Genomic DNA, 26,017 nt, shown 5'->3' on the forward strand with positions numbered 1-26,017 from the left:
CTTCCGTACACTAGGATAACAAATTTAACATACGCTACTTCTGTATCGAATACTGCCGTAAGAACCACGAAAGTTTCGAAAGTTCATTCTCTGCGAGTTATTCTCAAATAAAAGTTGTCCTCGCCAGGTTTGGAGGCAGGTGTGGCGAATGAGAAGTGGGTGTTTACAGCAGTGGAACGAAATTATCAAGCAGCCTAGTGCGTTGAACCTTCTCGAGAAAGTTGGTTAGGCTTAACATCACGTTTATTCTTTCGAAACGTTTCAAGTCTCCAGCTGAACGTAGTGAGTATATATATTCGTATTCATTTTCACGGTATTTCAAGCTAAATTTTCCAATTGTTTCTTTTAATACGCAGGATGTTTACGGTGTGTCAACTATGGAAAACATTTGTTTCAAATCTGTTTATACTTGTGTGTATGGGATCAGTTAGGACGAAAACAAGAAGTTGTCCTCTTGTGTAAATAAATAATTACATTTATGTCTGCTTAGTTAAAATAAAATGTTTACAAATGCTGTGGAAGAGAGTAACATGTTGTGATGAACATTTTGTTCCATAGTTTGAGCCATATCTCTTTTTGTGTTTAGTTGAAGAACTTAGTACAGAGCATAACTGTGTTATTTAGTCTATTCTTATGTGCACGTCCCCACGTGGCGCACGTAGCGGCATATTCCTACACTCGTGGTGGGCAGAGATAACCCTTTGTGTAGCTTTGTACTTAACTTCAAACAAACAAACAAACGAATATTTATTTATTGACGTATGTTCAGTGTTTTATGGTAGTCCATGTATTCTATAAGTGTTTAGTGATTAATTAATACAACAACTCCTATCTAACAACTCCTCCTTCAACAACTCCTATCTAACATTTCAATATGCCACTAAAACAAACAACAACTCCTTTATATATTCACAGACGTAGGTTCATAATTAACTGTTTACTTGTGAATAATATTGATGATTCGATGTAATATTTGTTCTTTTGTCGTATGTTAGGAATGAAGAAACTGTTCAGGATGTTGTCACGTGTCGTCTGTGTTGAAAAATACAAATAATGTGGATTAACGTACAGATCTTTGTTACTTTTTACTGTTCTGACTTCTGTGGCTTAGCACTAGTTTTATTTCGTGTATTGTAACAGTGCCAGATTAACCATAGCATTTATTTCGTATATTGTAACAGTGCCAGATTAACAACAGCATTTATTTTGTGTATTGTAACAGTGCCAGATTAACCATAGCATTTATTTCGTGTATTGTAACAGTATCAGATTAACAACAGCATTTATTTCGTGTATTGTAACAGTATCAGATTAACAACAGCATTTATTTCGTGTATTGTAACAGTGCCAGATTAACCATAGCATTTATTTCGTGTATTGTAACAGTATCAGATTAACAACAGCATTTATTTCGTGTATTGTAATAGTGTCAGATTAACCATAGTATTTATTTCGTATATTGTAACAGTGCCAGATTAACAACAGCATTTATTTCGTGTATTGTAACAGTGCCAGATTAACCATAGCATTTATTTCGTGTATTGTAATAGTGTCAGATTAACCATAGTATTTATTTCGTATATTGTAACAGTGCCAGATTAACAACAGCATTTATTTCGTGTATTGTAATAGTGTCAGATTAACCATAGTATTTATTTCGTATATTGTAACAGTGCCAGATTAACAACAGCATTTATTTCGTGTATTGTAATAGTGTCAGATTAACCATAGTATTTATTTCGTATATTGTAACAGTGCCAGATTAACAACAGCATTTATTTCGTGTATTGTAATAGTGTCAGATTAACCATAGTATTTATTTCGTATATTGTAGCAGTGCCAGATTAACAACAGCATTTATTTCGTGTATTGTAACAGTGCCAGATTAACCATAGCATTTATTTCGTGTATTGTAACAGTATCAGATTAACAACAGCATTTATTTCGTGTATTGTAACAGTATCAGATTAACAACAGCATTTATTTCGTGTATTGTAACAGTATCAGATTAACAACAGCATTTATTTCGTGTATTGTAATAGTGCCAGATTAACCATAGTATTTATTTCGTATATTGTAACAGTGCCAGATTAACAACAGCATTTATTTCGTGTATTGTAACAGTGCCAGATTAACCATAGCATTTATTTCGTATATTGTAACAGTGCCAGATTAACAACAGCATTTATTTCGTGTATTGTAACAGTGCCAGATTAACCATAGCATTTATTTCGTGTATTGTAATAGTGTCAGATTAACCATAGTATTTATTTCGTATATTGTAACAGTGCCAGATTAACAACAGCATTTATTTCGTGTATTGTAATAGTGTCAGATTAACCATAGTATTTATTTCGTATATTGTAACAGTGCCAGATTAACAACAGCATTTATTTCGTGTATTGTAACAGTGCCAGATTAACCATAGCATTTATTTCGTATATTGTAACAGTGCCAGATTAACAACAGCATTTATTTCGTGTATTGTAACAGTGCCAGATTAACAACAGCATTTATTTCGTGTATTGTAACAGTGCCAGATTAACCATAGCATTTATTTCGTGTATTGTAACAGTATCAGATTAACAACAGCATTTATTTCGTGTATTGTAACAGTATCAGATTAACAACAGCATTTATTTCGTGTATTGTAACAGTATCAGATTAACAACAGCATTTATTTCGTGTATTGTAATAGTGCCAGATTAACCATAGTATTTATTTCGTATATTGTAACAGTGCCAGATTAACAACAGCATTTATTTCGTGTATTGTAACAGTGCCAGATTAACCATAGCATTTATTTCGTATATTGTAACAGTGCCAGATTAACAACAGCATTTATTTCGTGTATTGTAACAGTGCCAGATTAACCATAGCATTTATTTCGTGTATTGTAATAGTGTCAGATTAACCATAGTATTTATTTCGTATATTGTAACAGTGCCAGATTAACAACAGCATTTATTTCGTGTATTGTAATAGTGTCAGATTAACCATAGTATTTATTTCGTATATTGTAACAGTGCCAGATTAACAACAGCATTTATTTCGTGTATTGTAACAGTGCCAGATTAACCATAGCATTTATTTCGTATATTGTAACAGTGCCAGATTAACAACAGCATTTATTTCGTGTATTGTAACAGTGCCAGATTAACCATAGCATTTATTTCGTGTATTGTAATAGTGTCAGATTAACCATAGTATTTATTTCGTATATTGTAACAGTGCCAGATTAACAACAGCATTTATTTCGTGTATTGTAACAGTGCCAGATTAACCATAGCATTTATTTCGTGTATTGTAACAGTATCAGATTAACAACAGCATTTATTTCGTGTATTGTAACAGTATCAGATTAACAACAGCATTTATTTCGTGTATTGTAACAGTATCAGATTAACAACAGCATTTATTTCGTGTATTGTAATAGTGCCAGATTAACCATAGTATTTATTTCGTATATTGTAACAGTGCCAGATTAACAACAGCATTTATTTCGTGTATTGTAACAGTGCCAGATTAACCATAGCATTTATTTCGTATATTGTAACAGTGCCAGATTAACAACAGCATTTATTTCGTGTATTGTAACAGTGCCAGATTAACCATAGCATTTATTTCGTGTATTGTAATAGTGTCAGATTAACCATAGTATTTATTTCGTATATTGTAACAGTGCCAGATTAACAACAGCATTTATTTCGTGTATTGTAATAGTGTCAGATTAACCATAGTATTTATTTCGTATATTGTAACAGTGCCAGATTAACAACAGCATTTATTTCGTGTATTGTAACAGTGCCAGATTAACCATAGCATTTATTTCGTGTATTGTAACAGTATCAGATTAGCGATAGCACTTACTTCGTGTATTATGACAGTACCAGATTAACGTTAGCACTTACTTCGTGTATTATGACAGTACCAGATTAACGTTAGCACTTACTTCGTGTATTATGACAGTACCAGATTAACGTTAGCACTTACTTCGTGTATTATGACAGTACCAGATTAACGTTAGCACTTACTTCGTGTATTATGACAGTACCAGATTAGCGATAGCACTTACTTCGTGTATTATGACAGTACCAGATTAACGTTAGCACTTACTTCGTGTATTATAATGATAGTACTCATTTCGCGTTTCCTGGCATGGCCAGGTGGTTAAAACACTCGGCTAGTAATCTGAGGGTCGCGGGTTCAAATCTCGATCACACCAAATATGCCCACCCTTTAAACCTTGGGGGCGTTATAATGTGACTGTCAATCTCATTATTCGTCAGTAAAAGAGTAACTCAAGAGTTGGCGGTGGGTTGTGACGACTAGCTGCCTTACCTCTAGTCTTACACTGACTGCAAAATTAAAGACGGCTAGCGCAGATAGCCTTCTTGTAGCTTTGCGCAAAATTTAAAACAAACCAAATCATTTCGTGTATTGTAACAGTGCCAACTTAACAATAATATCTACTTCGTGTGTTCGAACAAAACACATTTTTCGTTAGTATTTTTGGGGAATATGCAAATTTGAAGAAGGATAGAGTGAAACTGTGGTTGCGATTAGGGTGCTGAGTAAACCAATAGATCTGGTGTAAATGAAATGTAGTGTTTAACATGGACACCTGTAAGTGTCCTATAGGTGTAACTTAATAAATAAAACAAAAGTATAAACAATATTTTTTATTATTTTCAACAGACATCTACCTGAATCTATATAAGCAGTAGGAATCATATTTATATTCAGTATCAAGATAGAACAACATTGATATATCAAAGACTTGTTGTTGTTGTTATTGTCAAACAAACAATATAATAACGTTCTTATACTTGATGAAAGATACAGATATGAAGAAGACAAGTTGAAACTGAAACGTCATCTTTTGATTAAGGATGATGCAGTCGTTTAAGATTGATTGAGTGGGATCGTGATGGTTCGTTTATCTGGTATGTCACAAATAAGAATAATTATGAAACTTTTAACTGGGTTTTAAAACGCGTTGATGAACCAGAAAGCATCCATTATGTAACGACTTGCAGTATTTTGAGTCGTTCTGTCAGTTGGTCAACATAAAGTAATCAGTACGTTTAGACCAGTTTAAACTGAGGAGTAAGCAAACGGTTGTAAATAAGGGGCAGAGAAAAGTGGTTTAAAAAGGGATTGTAACGGGGAGCAGCAAAGGGACGAGAGAAGAAAGGGGAATAAGGCAAGAATGGGATTTTGGAAGTATCAGGAATTTCAGCTGACACAGGATCCTGAGGAATGGAAGGCACTTTGGGAACCTCAAGAGCTTTAGGTTTCATAGCAGCAATTCTAGCGGCTTCCTCGGATGTCTTCTTGTCCACGCCGATGTCGCCTTCGGGTTTGAAACCCTTAGGTCCAGCTCGATAGCGGACTTGACGGAGGTTGCCGTTAGGATCCATATAGCTGTACATGCCAGTTACTAAGCCGTCGGATTCCCAGGTCTCGTCTCGTGTGTGTTTACCCTCGTCTCCAGTGGCGTACATGAAGGTACCCTTCTCTGGGTCGAAGTTGAACAGCATGTCTGGCATTTCAGCAACTTTTGGAACGATGGGAGTTTCAAGAACCTTGGGAGTTTCTGGGACTGTTGGAGTTTTAGGGGCTTTGGGGGCCATGGCAGTGATCTTAGCGGCTTCCTCGGATGTCTTCTTGTCCACGCCGATGTCGCCTTCGGGTTTGAAACCCTTAGGTCCAGCTCGATAGCGGACTTGACGGAGGTTGCCGTTAGGATCCATATAGCTGTACATGCCAGTTACTGAGCCGTCGGATTCCCAGGTCTCGTCTCGTGTGTGTTTACCCTCGTCTCCAGTGGCGTACATGAAGGTACCCTTCTCTGGGTCGAAGTTGAACAGCATGTCTGGCATTTCAGCAACTTTTGGAACGATGGGAGTTTCAACAACCTTGGGAGTTTCTGGGACTGCTGGAGTTTTAGGGGCTTTGGGGGCCATGACATTGATCTTAGCGGCTTCCTCAGATGTTTTCTTGTCCACACTGATGTCGCCTTCGGGTTTGAAACCTTTGGGTCCAGCTCGGTAGCGGACTTGACGGAGGTTGCCGTTAGGGTCTATATAGCTGTACATACCAGTCACTGAGCCGTCGGATTCCCGGGTCTCGTCTCGTGTGTGTTTACCCTCGTCTCCAGTGGCGTACATGAAGGTTCCCTTCTCTGGGTCGAAGTTCAGTAACATCTCTGCCATGCAGGCAGCAAAAAACAAAGGCAAAACGAAAAGCTGTAGAACGAGAAAGAGAGAAAACGTTATTTTCACATGTTCGTGTCGTATCAAGTGATCTTATATTTATCAGTGTCACAACAAAACCATTTTCACTTCCCATACCAGATAAACAGAAACAAATATCTTGTTGTTTTATTTAGGTTATAGGGCGTGTCAGACGGTTTGGACACTAGGGCAATAAATAAAAAAAAACAACCTTTACTTTCAATATAATGATAAAACTTTTTTATTTTAGTCCACGTTTTGTCATTGTAGTTTCATCAGGGTTGACGAAACAATTACGAAACATTGGTTGAAGTTAAAGTTTTTACTGATTTTATGTTCAGAGTAAAGATGGTTATATTTTTTCTTCTAATTTTAATGCCAAGCAAACACTACATATGTGTATGGGATGTCACGTGCTTCTACATGTAATGTTATAAAACATGCCCACACCGGAACCGGAAAAAGTTCTCTTGAGTCTGTAAGTAATTTGAGAATAAGAACCATCAAATATTAAACTGTGATTTCGAACAGTTAAAGAAGTCACTAACTTTCTGCACCTTTCATAATGATAACTTATCTTTCCTGTAACTGTAAAAGAATATATCCGGGGACAGTTACAAATCTTTTCTGGTTATTAAAGATGATATTAAGGGACAGTTACAAATCTTTTGTGGTTATTAAAGATGATATTAAGAGACAGTTACACATCTTTTGTGGTTATTAAAGATGATATTACACATCTTTCGTGATTATGAAAGATGACATTCATGGACAGTTACACATCTTTTGTGGTTATTAAAGATGATATTAAGAGACAGTTACACATCTTTTGTGGTTATTAAAGATGATATTAAGGGACAGTTACACATCTTTTGTGGTTATTAAAGATGATATTAAGGGACAGTTACAAATCTTTCGTGATTATGAAAGATGACATTCATGGACAGTTACACATCTTTTGTGGTTATTAAAGATGATATTAGGAAACAGAAATCTTTCGTGGCTATGAAAGATGATATTCGTGGACAGTTAGACATGTTTAGACATCGTAGCCCCTTTGTCATTGAATTCTATGCTACATTTCTAAAAGCATCTTTATGGGCATATGAGAAAAAAATAACACTTGCTACTCCCTACTGATAATTTTCGACAAAAGAGAATTTTCTTGTTACCAATTAAAGTTTCAATTTTGTTGAAAATAATTAAGATGTTCCACCCTACTCGGCGTAAGGGCTTTGGTTGGGTCTTAAAACAAATTAGCGAAATCAATACTTACAAACTTCATGGTTGTTGTCTGTGTATCAGGTGATTCTCCCAACTCGATCTCAAAATGGATGGAGAATCTGATTGGTTTTCTCAACTTTTATACTAATCCTTATTGGGTTATTTTTTATATCCCAAACCACGTGACGAAATAATCTGTTTCTTTTTTATCTCTTTTTTTTTGTCGTGATTTAGGAATAAGTATAGGAGACTAAAGATGAGCCAGCTGCAATCATTGGTCGAGAACATCAGTCAAACAAATAAGGATGATATTGATTATAATCTATCTAGGTCGAGGAAGGTATCTTCTTGAATTCAGGTATTCGACCCCTCTGGTTGACCTTGCCTCAAATCTAACTTTTCACAAACCCTATCTAGTTTTGTCTTTGAAATATAAGTTTAGATAAACCTCTTTTCCTGACTTTCTTTTGACAAGATATTTTCCAACGTTCCAATTTCGTCTTAGTTTCTCTCTCTCTCTCTTACAGTTGGGGATCGGGTGTAGCTTAGTAATCAGCATGCCGAAACTGTGAATCCAATTCGCAACCCTTCGCTGCAGAAACATGTTTCACGTTCTTAGGACTGTGGGTGAGCTGTAAGCATGATAGTCAGTTCTCACTAGTTGGCGGAGTCGCGCTGGTTTGCCTCCCATCCCAGTGACACAGCCGTAAGTCTGTGGATTTACACCGCTAAAAACCAGGTTTCGATACCCGTGATGGGCAGAACACAGAAAACCTTTTGTGCTTAATACCAAAAACAAAACAAGCAAATCCTTTAGTTTATCAATTTAATATTAGGGACTGCTGTATCACACTTAGCCTTTGTTTACCTTTGCACGAAATCCTGAAAGAAACGTACTTTTTAACCTTTCTATAGCTATTTGTTTGTCTTTCAATCTGTAGAACGAGTTGTCTGTTTAGTCTACGTAGCTCGTTAAGGTTTTCCTAAATTTGTTTGTCGACATATTTTTCTATTTATTTATCTATCAAGACTTCGTTTGTTTGTTTTTGGTTGTAATTAAGCGAAAAGCTACACAATGGGGTATACGTGCTCTGTCAACCGCGGGTATCGAACCAGGGTTTGGGCGTTCTAACTCTACAGACATGCCGCTGAGCCTTTGGAGACATTTATCAAGACATCTCCCACTCCATAAATGTACGTGTACTTACGATTTAAAACATCAATGTAATCAATCTAATCATTTGTAATTCAAATTTTCTTTCTTTAATTTTTTTCTGGTGCATCCGAAAGTATACCCTCAAAAGCCCCCAGTGGCTCAGCGGTACGTCTGCGGACTTACAACGCTAAAAACCAGGTTTCGATACCCGTGGTGAGCAGAACACAGCCCATTGTGTAGCTTTGTGCTTATATTCAAAACAATAACAATATAACAAAAAACAATACCCTTACAAAAAAGGAATGTAAATACGTTAAAGTGTTAAATATTTATCGTTAAAAGTCGTTAACTGAAGACCTGAATTTTGTTTAGTTAATCTTGTCCATTATAACTTCAGTAAACTAAGAACTCGAATTCTGTTTTCAATGTTTAACAGTATAGCGCCATCTGTGGTAATATGCATTCTAATCAGGTGGAACTCGGTTTCTTAAAATATTTATTGTTTAAAGCCAGCTTATGGTTGGTTATACGTTATTTATCAACTTACAAAACTTTACGTGTTTTCAGATTTCACGTAAGATTTCAGTTTTTTGCTATTTTAATCTCACAAACTGTGCGATTGAAAATCCAGAGTCCTAATATATTTGTGTCATGATGCAACATTTTCTAATTTCGGTTTTGTTTGTTGTATAAATACAGTTTGTGATTACTTTTAGTTATTTTTATTTTAATCTGACGAACAGTGTGACTTGAGGCTGTGCGAAGTATTGCAGTTTTAACGTCTTAACCTAACAACCTGTGCTTGTTGGTTTGAAATCCCATGTAATTTGAAATTTTTGTAACGTCTTAATGAAACAAAGTTTGTGGAATTTCAAATTCTACTCTTTAATTTTTTTTAAAGATAAAAATGTTTTTTCTTTTTTTTTCTTCGATCAGAAAAAACTGATGATTTCAAATCTGAAACTGATCTCCATTTACTAACCGTAACAAAAATTGTATTTGTTCGTCTTATTTCCAGATGACTAATTTTGTACTTTAAGTATTTGTACCATCTCGGGCTGTTAAATCTCCAGAACACTACAGACACTATTTACTAAAGTTTTGTTCTTATGCCTGTCTCGTCTGATTCTAATTATTTATTTATCGTCTACTCGTTTCAGAATTTAAAGCTTTATTAATGAGATTTTTTTTTATTATCATCGAAGAATTAACATTCGATTTTTATTCCAGTAGTAACTTGACCTTCGGGACTCTTAAAAACGGTTCCCCGATGTCATTTCTCAGGTCCTGTCCTTGAGGTATGTGTCTCTGCTCTTCCTGAAACGTTAAGAATTTTGCTGTACGAAGAGTTTTTTGTTTTTTTTACTTAATTTATTTGATTTCACCTTTTATGACGGACGATTCAATATCACATAGCAAACCAAAGAAATACAGCTACGTCTCTTACAATCTGTTTCTTTGGTTTGTTTATTCAAGCTGTGCTAATGAGCCTCGAATAAGTGAAACTGCAGTCCAGAACGGGAGGTACAGCCAATAAAGAAATTCATTAGGTTTCTACGTCGCAGATTCTATTTTCAGTTTTACCTTTACGAAAAGAAATTCGTAAAAAACTTTATGCGATCATTTAAGCAGCTGGTCGGCTGTATAATAATAATGAATTATTTTTAGGTTACCAAACCACTCACGTACGCAGGGAAGGTTAGACAGAACCACCCATTTGTTTGACATGTTAAAAATTATGCGTATATATAATTATTTGTAATTATAGCGTAGCTATAATATTTAATGTTCTGGATGTGAATTCTATGTGAACAACCATGTCATTGTTTGTCGTACAAGATTGCCTCTAGATTTGATATCATAACACGAATTTTTGTTTTTTCTTGTCAGTCGTGGTTGGCTCAACATTGGGCTATCTGCGCTGTGTTTGAACGAAGGGTAATGCCACTCATTTTATAAGTAACATTCTCAGATTGGTTTGGTCTGAATTTCGCGCAAAGCTACACGAGGGCTATCTGCGCTAGCCCGTCCCTAATTTAGCAGTGTAAGACTAGAGGGAAAGCAGCCAGTCATCACTACCCACCGCCAACTGCTGGGTTACTCTTTTACCAACGAATAGTAGGATTGACCGAACTTTATAACACCCCCACGGCCGAAAGGACGAACATGTTTGGTGTGACATTCTCAGAGCTGTCATTAGTTGGATTAATTTCATATTGATGGTATGCCTTATTTAATTTCTTTCTGTTATTAATTTGTTTCCTTTGTTTGTTGTTAAGCGCAAAGCTACACAATGAACTTCTTGTGGTCTGCTCATCGCGGGTATTGAAACTTGACTTTTAACATTATAAACCTTTAGGCCTACCACTGGGCCATTGGGGGGCTCTACTCATTTGTTATTAGGGCCTCTGCAGCCAACAAACCCATGGACGCGAAACAAATAATCCATAAAAAGATTTGAAAAGTGTCTTTAAAAGTCCAGTGAATTCCAGATGAACCAAATCTGGAACTTTAATGTTAAGTTACGCAACTTAGCTTTTAATAAAACGTTTCTCTTGCATGGTATTTCTGATTCAACCTTAAATTCCCTAGAGCCATAGTGTTTATTAACATTTTTACATTATATTATATAGCTTATTAGCACTACAAAAAAGAGAATTATTCCCCTTTGATATAAACAAATAGACATCGTTGGACAAACTCATCCAATACATTAACGTTTCCTGAGCTCCGTTACGTGATTTCCTTTGAGATTATAGCATATACTGTGAAACACGTGTATCATTAATTGCATCTTGTCTTCTACAATTCGAGGCCCGGCATGACCAAGCGTGTTAAGGCGTGCGACTCATTAATCTGAGGATCGCGGGTTCGCATCACCATCGCGCCAAACATGCTCGCCCTATCAGTTGTGGGGGCATTATAATTTAACGGTCAATCCCATTATTCGTTGGTAAAAGAGTATCCCAAGAGTTGGCAGTGGGTGGTGATGACTAGCTGCCTTCCCTTTAGTCTTACACTGCTAAATTAGGGATGGCTAGCACAGATAGCCCTCGAGTAGCTTTGTGCGACTTCTACAATTCGAATGGTTTAGTTCCAAAATAATCACGTGACATAGTTCTTTGTTCCAAACATAAAGGTAAAATTAAAAAGAATCAATATTGAAATAAATACAAATATTCTGTTTTATGAAAGTATTAACAAATTTTAAACATAGCTTGTGCAAGCGGTCACATTCAGAAATGGAATTTCAAATGCGGACATCTCATATGATATATGGACTAAATAGATTGTTTCGTTTTTATTGCTTTTTAAATTTCGCGCAAAGCCACTAGAGGGCTATCTGCGCTAGCCGTCCCTAATTTAGCAGTGTAAAACTAGAGGGAAGGCAGCTAGTCATTACCACCTACCGCCAACTCTTGGGCTACTCTTTTACCAACGAATAGTGTGATTGATCGCACATTATAACGCCCCCACACGGCTGAAAGGGCGAGCATGTTTGGTGCGATCGACATTCGAACCCACGACCCTCAGATTACGAATCGAACGCCTTAGCCCACCGGGCCAACTAAATAGTTATGTTACTAACCCTAATGGTTTATTTAATGCCATCCTAAATTTAGAATTACTGAGAAGAGGAGAGACAGACACTAACAGCGCTCACTGCCCGAAGAGTTTTGCTTGGCTATTTGAATCGCATAACATGAATGATTGTCACTTTTGAAATAAACCCACAGCTGAAAGTGCGAATCATGTCTATCAGCATTACATCTCGAACACGAAACCCTACGATACGCAGCCCGAAGTGTTCTTAACTAGTCCACGCCTATTCCCACTATTGTTTGCAGCTTTTCTGACCTTATTTCTAAATTTTAACGTGTGTATTTTATATTTTTACCGGTCCGGCATGGCCAGGTGGTTAAGGCACTCGACTCGTAATCCGAGGGTCGTAGGTTCGAATCCCCACCACACCAAACATGCTTGCCCTTTCAGCCACGGGGGCGTTATAATGTGACGATCAGTTCTACTACTCGTTGGTAAAAGAGCAGCCCAAGAGTTGGCGGTGGGTAGCGATGACTAACCGCTTCTCTTCTACTCTTACTCTGCTAAATTAGGGACGGCTAGCGCAGATAGCCCTCGAGTATCTTTGCGCGAAGCCCCCCGCTAGTACAGCGGTATGTCTTCGGATTTACAACGCTAAAATTAGGGGTTCGATTCCTCTCGGTGGGCTCAGCAGATAGCCCGATTTGGCTTTGCTATAAGAAAAATACACACAAAGACCCTTTGCGCGAAATTAACAAAAAACAATATTTTTACTTCAAATATTCTCCGTTATTTTATTTCGTGAAATATATTGATTTTCACCTGGTGTGGTAACAATAAAGGAGTGACTGAGAATGGGTTCAGAACTGTTTATGTTTAGTTTTTGAGATTCGCGCATAGTGACCATAGCCTTCTCTAACGGATATATTATGTGGGGGTGGGTGTAGGATCTGTTACACATGAAGCATCATGAACTTTGAGCTGTAATTTTCACTGTCGTCACTCGTACGAAGCATCGACGACTTCAAAGATGCGGAGTGCGTTTTTGTGGTAACCTAATGCGAACCATGAACCTTTAGGTTTACAGCTAGGGCACTCTGACCGGTAATAATTAAATGTAACAGTAGAACATGCTTGTAAATATATGTGTGTATATAAGTGTGTGTGTGTCCATTTATTTATTAATCTAAACTGAAGAAGTTATGAATCTATTTACATAATGTCACCTGCAAATGTAAGTTTTTAAAGTTTTTTTTAAAACATACTGAATTATATCATAATTATATATTTAAAGAAGAAAACCCTTAAAGTTTCCGCATATTTTAGCACAGGATCATACGAGTACTGGGGCGTTGACATGCAAAGTAACAGTGAGATTGGAATAAGGCAGTTTTCTCTGTACAGAAGAACTCCGAATAAGTAAAAATAAACAAAACATTACACTGGAAAATACACAGCAGTGTATTGTCATGTAATGGATACATCAAGTAATAGTGAACTATTCAAAATAGACGTGGCTTGACATAGCCAAGTGGTTAGGGTGTTCGACTCCTAATATGATGATCACGGGTTCGAGGTCATAAGAAACAGGCTATCCCTTGTAGCTGTCGTGGTGTTATAAAGTTACTGTCAATCCCACTATTCGTTGGTAAAAGAGTAGCTCAAGAGTCGGCAGTCTTCCACTGTTAAATTAGGAATGGCTAACGCAGATAGTCCTCTTGTAGCTTTGCGCGAAGTTAAAAACAAAACAAAATAGACTTGTGTCTGCCATGTAAAGTTAGTTTTTTAATTTTTAATTTCACGCAAAGTTGCTCGAGGGCTATCTGTACTAGCCGTCCCTAACTTTGAAGAGATATACCAGAGAAGAGGCACTGAATCAACTCCACCCACCGCCTACTTTTGGGCTACTCTTTGCATCGACCGTCACATTATTGTAATTACTTGGCATTTTTATTTTGTTGAATCTGATACATAATTATTACTAATAACATTTATCACTCCCTCAACTGAATCAATGTCCTAACTTTTTCGGAAACCTAATGAATTAATGATTTATAAAATCAAAATAAATTTTGTAGCCGTTTGGTGAAAAATATTACAGTGTCATAAAAGTTTTAATTTTAACTCGAAGTTAGAACGATTTGGTGTGTGCCTTATTAACTAAACGTAAAACATGTAAAAGTTTTAAAACTGAACAAACTCGGAAAGTGTTTTCAATCAATGAAATGCTATAGTTTCACATGCGTCAACGTGTATTCTAAAAGTTGAGTTGTAATGTGAAACATTCACTATAAATACAATTTATTTACGAACACACAAACACGTAATAAGAAAGCAAGGCTGTCGTTCTTGGCCTTGATTTACTTTAGAAGGTCACTAGGTGGCACTGTTTCACCATGTCTGTTACATTGAAAGATAAAATATACCGTTATCTTAACACGTGTTCCTTTTACTGCTTGTTCCTCAGATGTATTTTATGTACATGTTATTGTATGTGAGTTCCGTGGGCTAAGTATCTCATCTTATTCTTAACGTGAATTTCTTTGGCCAAGTTATTTATATTAAAACTTTACACTAACACAGATAATTACGTTTCATGCACCTCTTTATTAAGTAAAACAGTATAAGTTGAGAAAGTTGTATTTCATTACAAAAGGTAAGTAGTTACCGCAACGTTTTACGATTACTCTTGTTAATTTTAACGAAACGTTTCAACGTTTTGTTTAATTCTTAACATAATTTTTCCTACATTCACGACTTCTGTAAATTATATATCTGGTTCATCTTCTGCGATTTTAACTTCTCAATTATAAATTAATAAAATGTACGTTTATTTTTACAGCATTAATCTGCGTATAAAATGGCGCGGAAAGGATAGTATTTAACAAATACTTAACATTTGTGTATATGTATTTGGGTTTCAGCCGCAAACACATTTCCCGGCGAAACAGCGATACGAATAGAGACTTACAATCAGGGGTTAGATTTACCCTATAGGTTTGTTTGTTTCTTTTTGAATTTCGCGCTAAGCTAGTCGAGGGCTATCTGCGCTAGCCGTTCCTAATTTAGCAGTGTAAGACTAAAGGGAAGGCAGCTAGTCATCACCACCCACCGCCAACTCTTGGGTTACTCTTTTACCAACGAATAGTGAGATTGACCGTCACATTATAACGCCCCCACGGCTGGGAGGGCAAGCATGTTTGGTGCGACCGGGATTCGAACCTGCAACCCTCGGATTAGGATTTGTTTGTTTGTTTTGAATTTCGTGTAAAGCTAGTCGAGGGCTATCTGCGCTAGCCGTCCATAATTTAGCAGTGTAAGACTAAAGGGAAGGCAGCTAGTCATCACCACCCACCGCCAACTCTTGGGCTACTCTTTTACCAAAAAATAGTGGGATAGACCGTCACATTATAACGCCCCCACGGCTGGGAGGGCGAGTATGTTTGGTGCGACCGGGATTCGAACCCGCGACCCTCGGATTACGAGTCGAATGCCTTAACACGCTTGGCCATGCCGGGCCCTTCCCGTATAGGACACTGCAGAGAACCTAATGTGGCTTTGCTCTAAAACAAATAAACTTCTTCAATGAATTTTATAGAAATTATAATCAGAATTGAAAATTTTCACTGATTTGTTTCCTTTCATAAAACGTTCGCATTTAGCCCATAAAATCATCTACACCCACTTTTCTGTTTATTGTATAAAATCATCTATACCCACTTTTCTGTTTGTTGTATAAAATCATCTACACCCACTTTTCTGTTTACTGTATAAAATCATCTATACCCACTTTTCTGTTTATTGTATAAAATCATCTATACCCACTTTTCTGTTTGTTGTATAAAATCATCTATACCCACTTTTCTGTTTGTTGTATAAAATCATCTACACCCACTTTTCTGTTTGTTGTATAAAATCATCTACACCCACTTTTCTGTTTACTGTATAAAATCATCTATACCCACTTTTCTGTTTATTGTATAAAATCATCTATACCCACTTTTCTGTTTATTGTATAAAATCATCTACACCCACTTTTCTGTTTGTTGTATAAAATCATCTATACCCACTTTTCTGTTTATTGTATAAAATCATCTATACCCACTTTTCTGTTTATTGTATAAAATCATTTATACCCAGTTTTCTGTTTATTGTATAAAATCATCTATACCCACTTTTCTGTTTATTGTATAAAATCATCTACACCCACTTTTCTGTTTATTGTATAAAATCATCTATACCCACTTTTCTGTTTGTTGTATAAAATCATCTACACCCACTTTTCTGTTTATTGTATAAAATCATCTACACCCACTTTTCTGTTTATTGTATAAAATCATCTATACCCACTTTTCTGTTTGTTGTATAAAATCATCTACACCCACTTTTCTGTTTATTGTATAAAATCATCTACACCCAGTTTTCTGTTTATTGCATAAAATCATCTACACCCACTTTTCTGTTTGTTGTATAAAATCATCTACACCCACTTTTCTGTTTATTGTATAAAATCATCTACACCCACTTTTCTGTTTATTGTATAAAATCATCTATACCCACTTTTCTGTTTATTGTATAAAATCATCTACACCCACTTTTCTGTTTATTGTATAAAATCATCTATACCCACTTTTCTGTTTATTGTATGAAATCATCTACACCCACTTTTCTGTTTATTGTATAAAATCATTTACACCCACTTTTCTGTTTATTGTATAAAATCATCTACACCCACTTTTCTGTTTATTGTATAAAATCATCTACACCCACTTTTCTGTTTATTGTATAAAATCATCTACACCCATTTTTCTGTTTATTGTATAAAATCATCTACACCCACTTTTCTGTTTATTGTATAAAATCATCTATACCCACTTTTCTGTTTATTGTATAAAATCATCTATACCCACTTTTCTGTTTATTGTATAAAATCATCTACACCCACTTTTCTGTTTATTGTATAAAATCATCTACACCCACTTTTCTGTTTATTGTATAAAATCATCTACACCCACTTTTCTGTTTATTGTATAAAATCATCTATACCCACTTTTCTGTTTGTTGTATAAAATCATCTACACCCACTTTTCTGTTTATTGTATAAAATCATCTACACCCACTTTTCTGTTTGTTGTATAAAATCATCTATACCCACTTTTCTGTTTATTGTATAAAATCATCTACACCCACTTTTCTGTTTATTGTATAAAATCATCTATACCCACTTTTCTGTTTATTGTATAAAATCATCTATACCCACTTTTCTATTTCTTGTATAAAATCATCTACACCCACTTTTCTGTTTATTGTATAAAATCATCTACACCCACTTTTCTGTTTATTGTATAAAATCATCTACACCCATTTTTCTGTTTATTGTATAAAATCATCTACACCCACTTTTCTGTTTATTGTATAAAATCATCTATACCCACTTTTCTGTTTATTGTATAAAATCGTCTATACCCACTTTTCTGTTTATTGTATAAAATCATCTACACCCACTTTTCTGTTTATTGTATAAAATCATCTACACCCACTTTTCTGTTTATTGTATAAAATCATCTACACCCACTTTTCTGTTTATTGTATAAAATCATCTATACCCACTTTTCTGTTTATTGTATAAAATCATCTACACCCACTTTTCTGTTTATTGTATAAAATCATCTACACCCACTTTTCTGTTTATTGTATAAAATCATCTATACCCACTTTTCTGTTTATTGTATAAAATCATCTACACCCACTTTTCTGTTTATTGTATAAAATCATCTATACCCACTTTTCTGTTTATTGTATAAAATCATCTATACCTACTTTTCTATTTCTTGTATAAAATCATCTATACCCACTTTTCTGTTTATTGTATAAAAGTAAGGTTGATGTTTTTGCTACTATAGTTTACGTAACAACTCTACAAACTTTAAGGTATCCACTGTGTGTCGCATTATCTAGGTGCACTGAAATAACACAAGTTTATCTTCTTTATTTCAGAAGAAAACAAACAAACCAGACTTCTGATTTCGAAAACGATAAGATATTGAACTAACAGAGTTGAAACTTCTGATGCAATAATATATCAGACGTTTGATGCGAACCAGACCAGCATTTTAATTGTTGGGTGTTGCAGATTTATCAGAGAATACAAACTATTACGTCTCTGAAGATGACGAACAAACCATGGAATTCTAACGACGTGAAATGGATTATATTGGTTGTAAGTTAATCATACGATTTACTTATATTTGTGTTTTAGAAATGTAAAATCAACCGTGACGTTCCTTTGTCTTAACTATATCGCGTTAGTGTTCTAATTGTGCATTACAAGACATTGTTTTAACAGTGTTTTTTAACGCACAGTTCAAATTACTTTCGGTAAAACGTATGGAGAATGTGTTTTAAATATAATACCTCTTGGTCCGATAAATTATTCTTACAAATATGAAGAGCTCTACATTTTTTATATTGAAGGGTGCTTGTTCGATTGGTTAAGTTTCTTTTGAATTTCGCGCAAGCTACTCGAGGACTATCTATGTTAGCCGTCCCTAAGGCAGCTAGTCATCACCACCCACTGTCAACTTTTTGGCTACTCTTTAACCAACGAATAGTTGGATTGACAGTCACATTATAACGTCCCTACGGCTGAAAGGGGCAGCATATTTGGTGTGACGGGGATTCAAATCCGTGATCCTCAGATTACGAATAAATGTAGAGGGTACCTTTCCTGAGTACTTTACTCCGGAAGCTGGCGTCCCTCACGGAGGAGTGGTTAGCCCTATACTCTTCAACATGTATGTAAACAATATGCCTGAAGGATCCTAATCATGTATTATCCTCACAGTTTACTGATGATGTGACAATCTGGAAAAGTGTCACAACACCAACAATAGCAGCCACAACTAAATAGAATAAGCGAATACTGTCAAAAATACAGAATAATAAAACACAACTTGTCGTCTTCTTTGCAAAATTGACAAAATACAAAAACTACAGGCTGAAATGTATATGAATGGAACACTACTTCAGACTGTCACATGGGCAAAATTTCTTGGTCTAACCTATGACTCAAAATTAACATTGATTAACCATGTAAAAGAAATTAAAAATAAAGTCTGGCGAAGAATCAACTATGCTAGGAGTCTAACTGGCTAGAATAGTGGAGCATCTACAGACAACATACTAAAAATTTATAAAACATACATTAGAACAGTAACTGACAATGCAGCTCCAGTTTGGATTACTGTGACAAAATAATTAAAACCAAATAATACAAAACACTCTACTCACAACAACATATAGAGTTCTCAGAGCAACATCATCTCAATTTATACATAAATATTCAAACATACCAACCATACCAGATAGACTCCTACATAGTACAATAACGTATTTCGATAAAAATTGGAAGAAAAATGAATTATTATGCGAACTAGACAAGTACCGCATTTCATGATGAAGATAGTCCTAAACATCTCTCCCCGATCAACATATATTTTAAACGCATAAAAATAAATAGATGAAGAAATAAATAAATATAAATAAAAATGTAATAAATATATATGTATAAAAAGGTCAACATAGAACTAGACATCTTACTGATGGGGCAAAAGAATGTCTATACATGTATACCAGTACATGGACATTGCCCTGAAAAGGGTCGGAGTAAATTCAGACCACTCTGACCCAAAAATGCAGTAGCTACCACTATCAAATACTGCATGACCACGTAAGTACGGGAAGGAGGAAGAGGCTGAAGAGAACCTGACCCTCCAGGGTACGAACATATTATACCCAATCACCGAGAGAGAGTCGAGTGCCTTAACCACCTGGCCATGCCGGGTCCCCTTGTTCGAATAACTGATCTATACGAAAGATGTGAAGATTTATTTTAAAGAAGCTTATTAGTTAATTTTTTTACATGTCTGATAAAACGAAAAGTTTTATATTTAGTATGTTTAAACAATGGAGAGATGTGAGCTAATTGTCAAAAATCATCCTGGATCAAAATGAATAAAACTTAATCTAAAGTTTATCTTGTATTATTAAACACCAAAACTTAATTATTAATTAACTTTTAAGATATTCCGCGACTGTGATAAGAAAAAATAAATATTCCTTTAGAACTATAAAAAAGAAAAACGGGTTTCATTATAACTGATGACACATTATAAGAGAAGAACAATCTTATGACACATTATAAGAGAAGAACAATCTTATGACACATTACAAGAGAAGAACAATCTTATGACACATTACAAGAGAAGAACAATCTTATGACACATTATAAGGGAAGAACAATCTTATGACGATTTTGGCAGAATATTTTAAAACAGTTTCACATTTTTTAATAGTTTCGTTTTGAGTTTACGAACTGATAACGTGTTATAAGTTACAGCTTTTACAGTAAGTAAGATTAGTTTGTAAAACAACGTTTCGATCACTGGTACGATCTTTATCACAAGTTTTTATGGTAAGGAACGTGTTGTAACGTCTTCTGTCAAATTCACGTTAAATTGACAGAACAGATAAGTCTATTAATCCGTATAACGTGAATTATCTTAAAACTGTGATTATGACTTAAGGCGAAAACATATATTGTTGACATAAGATGTAACTATTAACACTTAGGCTATCGTCCTATTTTTAGAACTAACAATGGGATATATTGTAACTTAAGATACAATAATTAAACTAAAAATATAGTATGATTCAGTGACCCATGTTTATATGTGATGTTTCAGATAACAATCATCTGTGTTTCCCTGGCAACCCTACTACGCACAGACTCAATTGATTCCAGACTCCGGCGTAGGTGTCCCAGTGGTTACAGGAAGTACACTAGTCCATCATTTACAAGATCGATTTAGATGTGAAGCAAATACACTACACGTAATACACGATACAAAACTATGCTGATGGGATTAGATATTGACCAATTCCCTCACTCAACAATGACAAAATTATACAGATTAAAATATTGAGCTGAACTGAATGTTGTGTTAATAATAGTATTCTACGCCTGTAAGAAACATTACTTCTAAAAATAAGTTCGTTCTTACTTAACCAAACGTTGACTATTTGATTTAGGAGTTTAATAGCCAGCATTCAATGTTAAGTTTCAAGTTCTTTCAAATCTTTCATTGTAATTACAGTTGAAAACGATCAAAGAAAATTCAAGTTGAATTAACTTATAATGTCAAGTTAACTGAAGATTCGTGGATACCACTAGATGGCGATACTGTCTTAATAGTAATAAATTTTACCATACACAAGGTTTGGTTTTGTTTTTTTTCTTATAAGAATATCGAAATGTTTTTTGGTTTTCTTATTAGCGTATCACACAAATCTTATACAGCGTTTGGTATGGTTTGACTGGAACTTGCAGAAAGCACTCTAATTTACAGTGATAGACAAGAGTAACGGTAGCTAGTCAACAGCATCTACCACCAACTTTTGGGCCACTCTTTTACCAACAAATAGTGGGATTCACCGTTACATTATATCGCTCCTACGACTGAAAGCAGTTTGTGTGTTAAATGGACTTACTACGAGGCCCAGCCTGTTATATAGCGTCCGCTAATTATTTGACGTAAACTTCAGCTAATAGACCCGATATACCATGTTTTGCTATTTATTTAGCGCAAACTTACTTAATCAACTATCTGCACTATGTTCACCACGGGGAATCGCGACTCTAATTTTAGCGTTGTGAGTCCGCGAACTTACCCTGCTGACCCATCAAGAGACAAAGAATTAAAGATGGTCATATTCGTCCAAAGAAAGTCTTGTAATCAAAATAATACTCTGAACTACTGATGTCGGAGACACGTTTGTAGTTAGATGTGAATTATGTTTCTTATGCAAACCTTCCCTAAAATAGATAATTTGCTTAATTTTCTCTCATTGTAATATTGACCCATGTAATACATTATGTAACAATAAAATTAGATAGTACATACTGACCCATGTAATACATTATGTAACAGTAAAGTTAGATAATAGATACTGACCCATGTAATACATTATGTAACAATAAAGTTAGATAGTAGATACTGACCCATGTAATACATTATGTAACAATAAAGTTAGATAGTAGATACTGACCCATGTAATACATTATGTAACAATAAAGTTAGATAGTGGACACTGACCCATGTAATACATTATGTAACAAAGTTAGATAGTAGATACTGACCCATGTAATACATTATGTAACAAAGTTAGATAGTAGATACTGACCCATGTAATACATTATGTAACAATAAAGTTAGATAGTGGATATTGAGCTATATAATACATTATGTAACAATAAAGTTAGATAGTAGATATTGAGCTATGTAATACATTATGTAACAATAAAGTTAGATAGCAGATACTGACCCATGTAATACATTATGTAACAATAAAGTTAGATAGTAGATATTAACCCATGTAATACATTATGTAACAATAAAGTTAGATAGTAGATATTGAGCTATATAATACATTATGTAACAATAAAGTTAGATAGTAGATATTGAGCTATATAATACATTATGTAACAATAAAGTTAGATAGTACATATTGAGCTATGTAATACATTATGTAACAATAAAGTTAGATAGTAGATACTGACCCATGTAATACATTATGTAACAATAAAGTTAGATAGTAGATATTGAGCTATATAATACATTATGTAACAATAAAGTTAGATAGTGGATATTAACCCATGTAATACATTATGTAACAATAAAGTTAGATAGTGGATATTGAGCTATATAATACATTATGTAACAATAAAGTTAGATAGTAGATATTGAGCTATGTAATACATTATGTAACAATAAAGTTAGATAGCAGATACTGACCCATGTAATACATTATGTAACAATAAAGTTAGATAGTAGATATTAACCTATGTAATACATTATGTAACTATAAAGTTAGATAGTAGATATTGAGCTATATAATACATTATGTAACAATAAAGTTAGATAGTAGATACTGACCCATGTAATACATTATGTAACAATAAAGTTAGATAGTAGATATTGAGCTATATAATACATTATGTTACAATAAAGTTAGATAGTGGATATTAACCCATGTAATACATTATGTAACAATAAAGTTAGATAGTAGATATTGAGCTGTGTAATACATTATGTAACAATAAAGTTAGATAGTAGATACTGACCCATGTAATACATTATGTAACAATAAAGTTAGATAGCAGATACTGACCCATGTAATACATTATGTAACAATAAAGTTAGATAGTGGATATTAACCCATGTAATACATTATGTAACAATAAAGTTAGATAGTAGATACTGACCCATGTAATACATTATGTAACAATAAAGTTAGATAGTAGATATTGAGCTATATAATACATTATGTAACAATAAAGTTAGATAGTACATATTGAGCTATGTAATACATTATGTAACAATAAAGTTAGATAGTGGATATTAACCCATGTAATACATAATGTAACAATAAAGTTAGATAGTACATATTGAGCTGTGTAATACATTATGTAACAATAAAGTTAGATAGTAGATACTGACCCATGTAATACATTATGTAACAATAAAGTTAGATAGCAGATACTGACCCATGTAATACATTATGTAACAATAAAGTTAGATAGTAGATATTAACCCATGTAATACATTATGTAACAATAAAGTTAGATAGTAGATATTGAGCTGTGTAATACATTATGTAACAATAAAGTTAGATAGTAGATATTGAGCTGTGTAATACATTATGTAACAATAAAGTTAGATAGTAGATATTGAGCTATATAATACATTATGTAACAATAAAGTTAGATAGTACATATTGAGCTATGTAATACATTATGTAACAATAAAGTTAGATAGTGGATATTAACCTATGTAATACATTATGTAACAATAAAGTTAGATAGTACATATTGAGCTGTGTAATACATTATGTAACAATAAAGTTAGATAGCAGATACTGACCCATGTAATACATTATGTAACAATAAAGTTAGTAGATACTGACCCATGTAATACATTATGTAACAATAAAGTTAGTAGATACTGACCCATGTAATACATTATGTAGCAATAAAGTTAGATAGTGGACACTGACCCATGTAATGTAATACATTATGCAACAATAAAGATAGATAGTAGATACTGGCCCATGTAATACATTATGTAACAATAAAACTAGTAGACACTGACCTATGTAATACATTATGTAACAATAAAGTTAGTAGATACTGACCCATGTAATACATTATGTAACAATAAAGTTAGATAGTGGACACTGACCCATGTAATACATTATGTAGCAATAAAGCTAGTAGACACTGATCTATGTAATACATTGTGTAACAATAAAGTTAGTAGATACTGACCCATGTAATACATTATGTAACAATAAAGTTAGATAGTGAACACTGATCCATGTAATACATTATGTAGCAATAAAGTTAGATAGTGGACACTGACCCATGTAATGTAATAGATTATGTAACAATAAAGATAGATAGTAGATACTGACTCATGTAATACATTATGTAACAATAAAGTTAGATAGTAGATACTGACCCATGTAATACATTATTTAACAATAAAGATAGGTAGTGGATACTGACCCATGTACTACATTCTGTAACAATAAAGTTTCATAGTGGATACTGACCATGTAATACATTATGTAAGAATAAAGTTAGATACTGACCCATGTAATACATTATGTAACAATAAAGCTAGATAGTAGATATTGACCCATGTAATACATTATGTAACAATAAAGCTGGTAGACACTGACCTATGTAATACATTATGTAACAATAAAGTTTGTAGATACTGACCCATGTAATACATTATGTAACAATAAAGTTAGATAGTGAACACTGACCCACGTAATACATTATTTAACAATAAAGATAGGTAGTGGATATTGACGCATGTACTACATTTTGAAACACTAAAGTTAGATGGTGGATACTGACCCATGTACTACATTCTGTAACAATAAAGTTTCATAGTGGATACTGACCATGTAATACATTATGTAAGAATAAAGTTAGATACTGACCCATGTAATACATTATGTAACAATAAAGTTAGATAGTGGACACTGACCCATGTAATACATTATGTAGCAATAAAGCTAGTAGACACTGATCTATGTAATACATTGTGTAACAATAAAGTTAGTAGATACTGACCCATGTAATACATTATGTAACAATAAAGTTAGATAGTGAACACTGATCCATGTAATACATTATGTAGCAATAAAGTTAGATAGTGGACACTGACCCATGTAATACATTATGTAACAGTAAAGTTAGATAATAGATACTGACCCATGTAATACATTATGTAACAATAAAGTTAGATGTAGATACTGACCCATGTAATACATTATGTAACAATAAAGTTAGATAGTGGATATTGAGCTATATAATACATTATGTAACAATAAAGTTAGATAGTAGATATTGAGCTATGTAATACATTATGTAACAATAAAGTTAGATAGCAGATACTGACCCATGTAATACATTATGTAACAATAAAGTTAGATAGTAGATATTAACCCATGTAATACATTATGTAACAATAAAGTTAGATAGTAGATATTGAGCTATATAATACATTATGTAACAATAAAGTTAGATAGTAGATATTGAGCTATATAATACATTATGTAACAATAAAGTTAGATAGTACATATTGAGCTATGTAATACATTATGTAACAATAAAGTTAGATAGTAGATACTGACCCATGTAATACATTATGTAACAATAAAGTTAGATAGTAGATATTGAGCTATATAATACATTATGTAACAATAAAGTTAGATAGTGGAT

At 34.0% G+C, this 26,017-nt stretch overlaps 1 protein-coding gene and 1 long non-coding RNA gene across 4 annotated transcripts; one reads left to right on the top strand and one right to left on the bottom strand.

Annotated features, from left to right (window-relative positions):
* Positions 1-21,444, top strand: LOC143227866 (uncharacterized). Of its 3 annotated transcripts, XR_013015113.1 has the most exons (4): positions 1-282; positions 9,850-9,917; positions 18,160-18,382; positions 20,907-21,444. It is a non-coding gene; the product is annotated as an uncharacterized LOC143227866 (long non-coding RNA). The 3 variants fall into 3 exon arrangements; XR_013015114.1 differs by lacking the exon at positions 9,850-9,917 and having other exon boundaries at positions 25-282; positions 20,907-21,443; XR_013015112.1 differs by lacking the exons at positions 1-282; positions 9,850-9,917 and adding an exon at positions 14,657-14,818 and having other exon boundaries at positions 20,907-21,443.
* On the bottom strand, positions 4,687-7,586 carry LOC143227865 (uncharacterized). The gene is made up of 2 exons (XM_076459217.1): positions 7,516-7,586; positions 4,687-6,251 (listed from the first exon to the last, which is right to left on the bottom strand). The coding sequence occupies exons 1-2, from the start codon at positions 7,522-7,524 to the stop codon at positions 5,088-5,090; spliced, it is 1,173 nt and encodes a 390-aa protein (XP_076315332.1). The 5' UTR covers positions 7,525-7,586; the 3' UTR covers positions 4,687-5,087.
* Positions 21,445-26,017: the final 4,573 nt, after the last annotated feature.

Source organism: Tachypleus tridentatus, chromosome 10, assembly GCF_004210375.1.
Source record: "Tachypleus tridentatus isolate NWPU-2018 chromosome 10, ASM421037v1, whole genome shotgun sequence".
Lineage (NCBI taxonomy): Eukaryota > Metazoa > Arthropoda > Merostomata > Xiphosura > Limulidae > Tachypleus > Tachypleus tridentatus.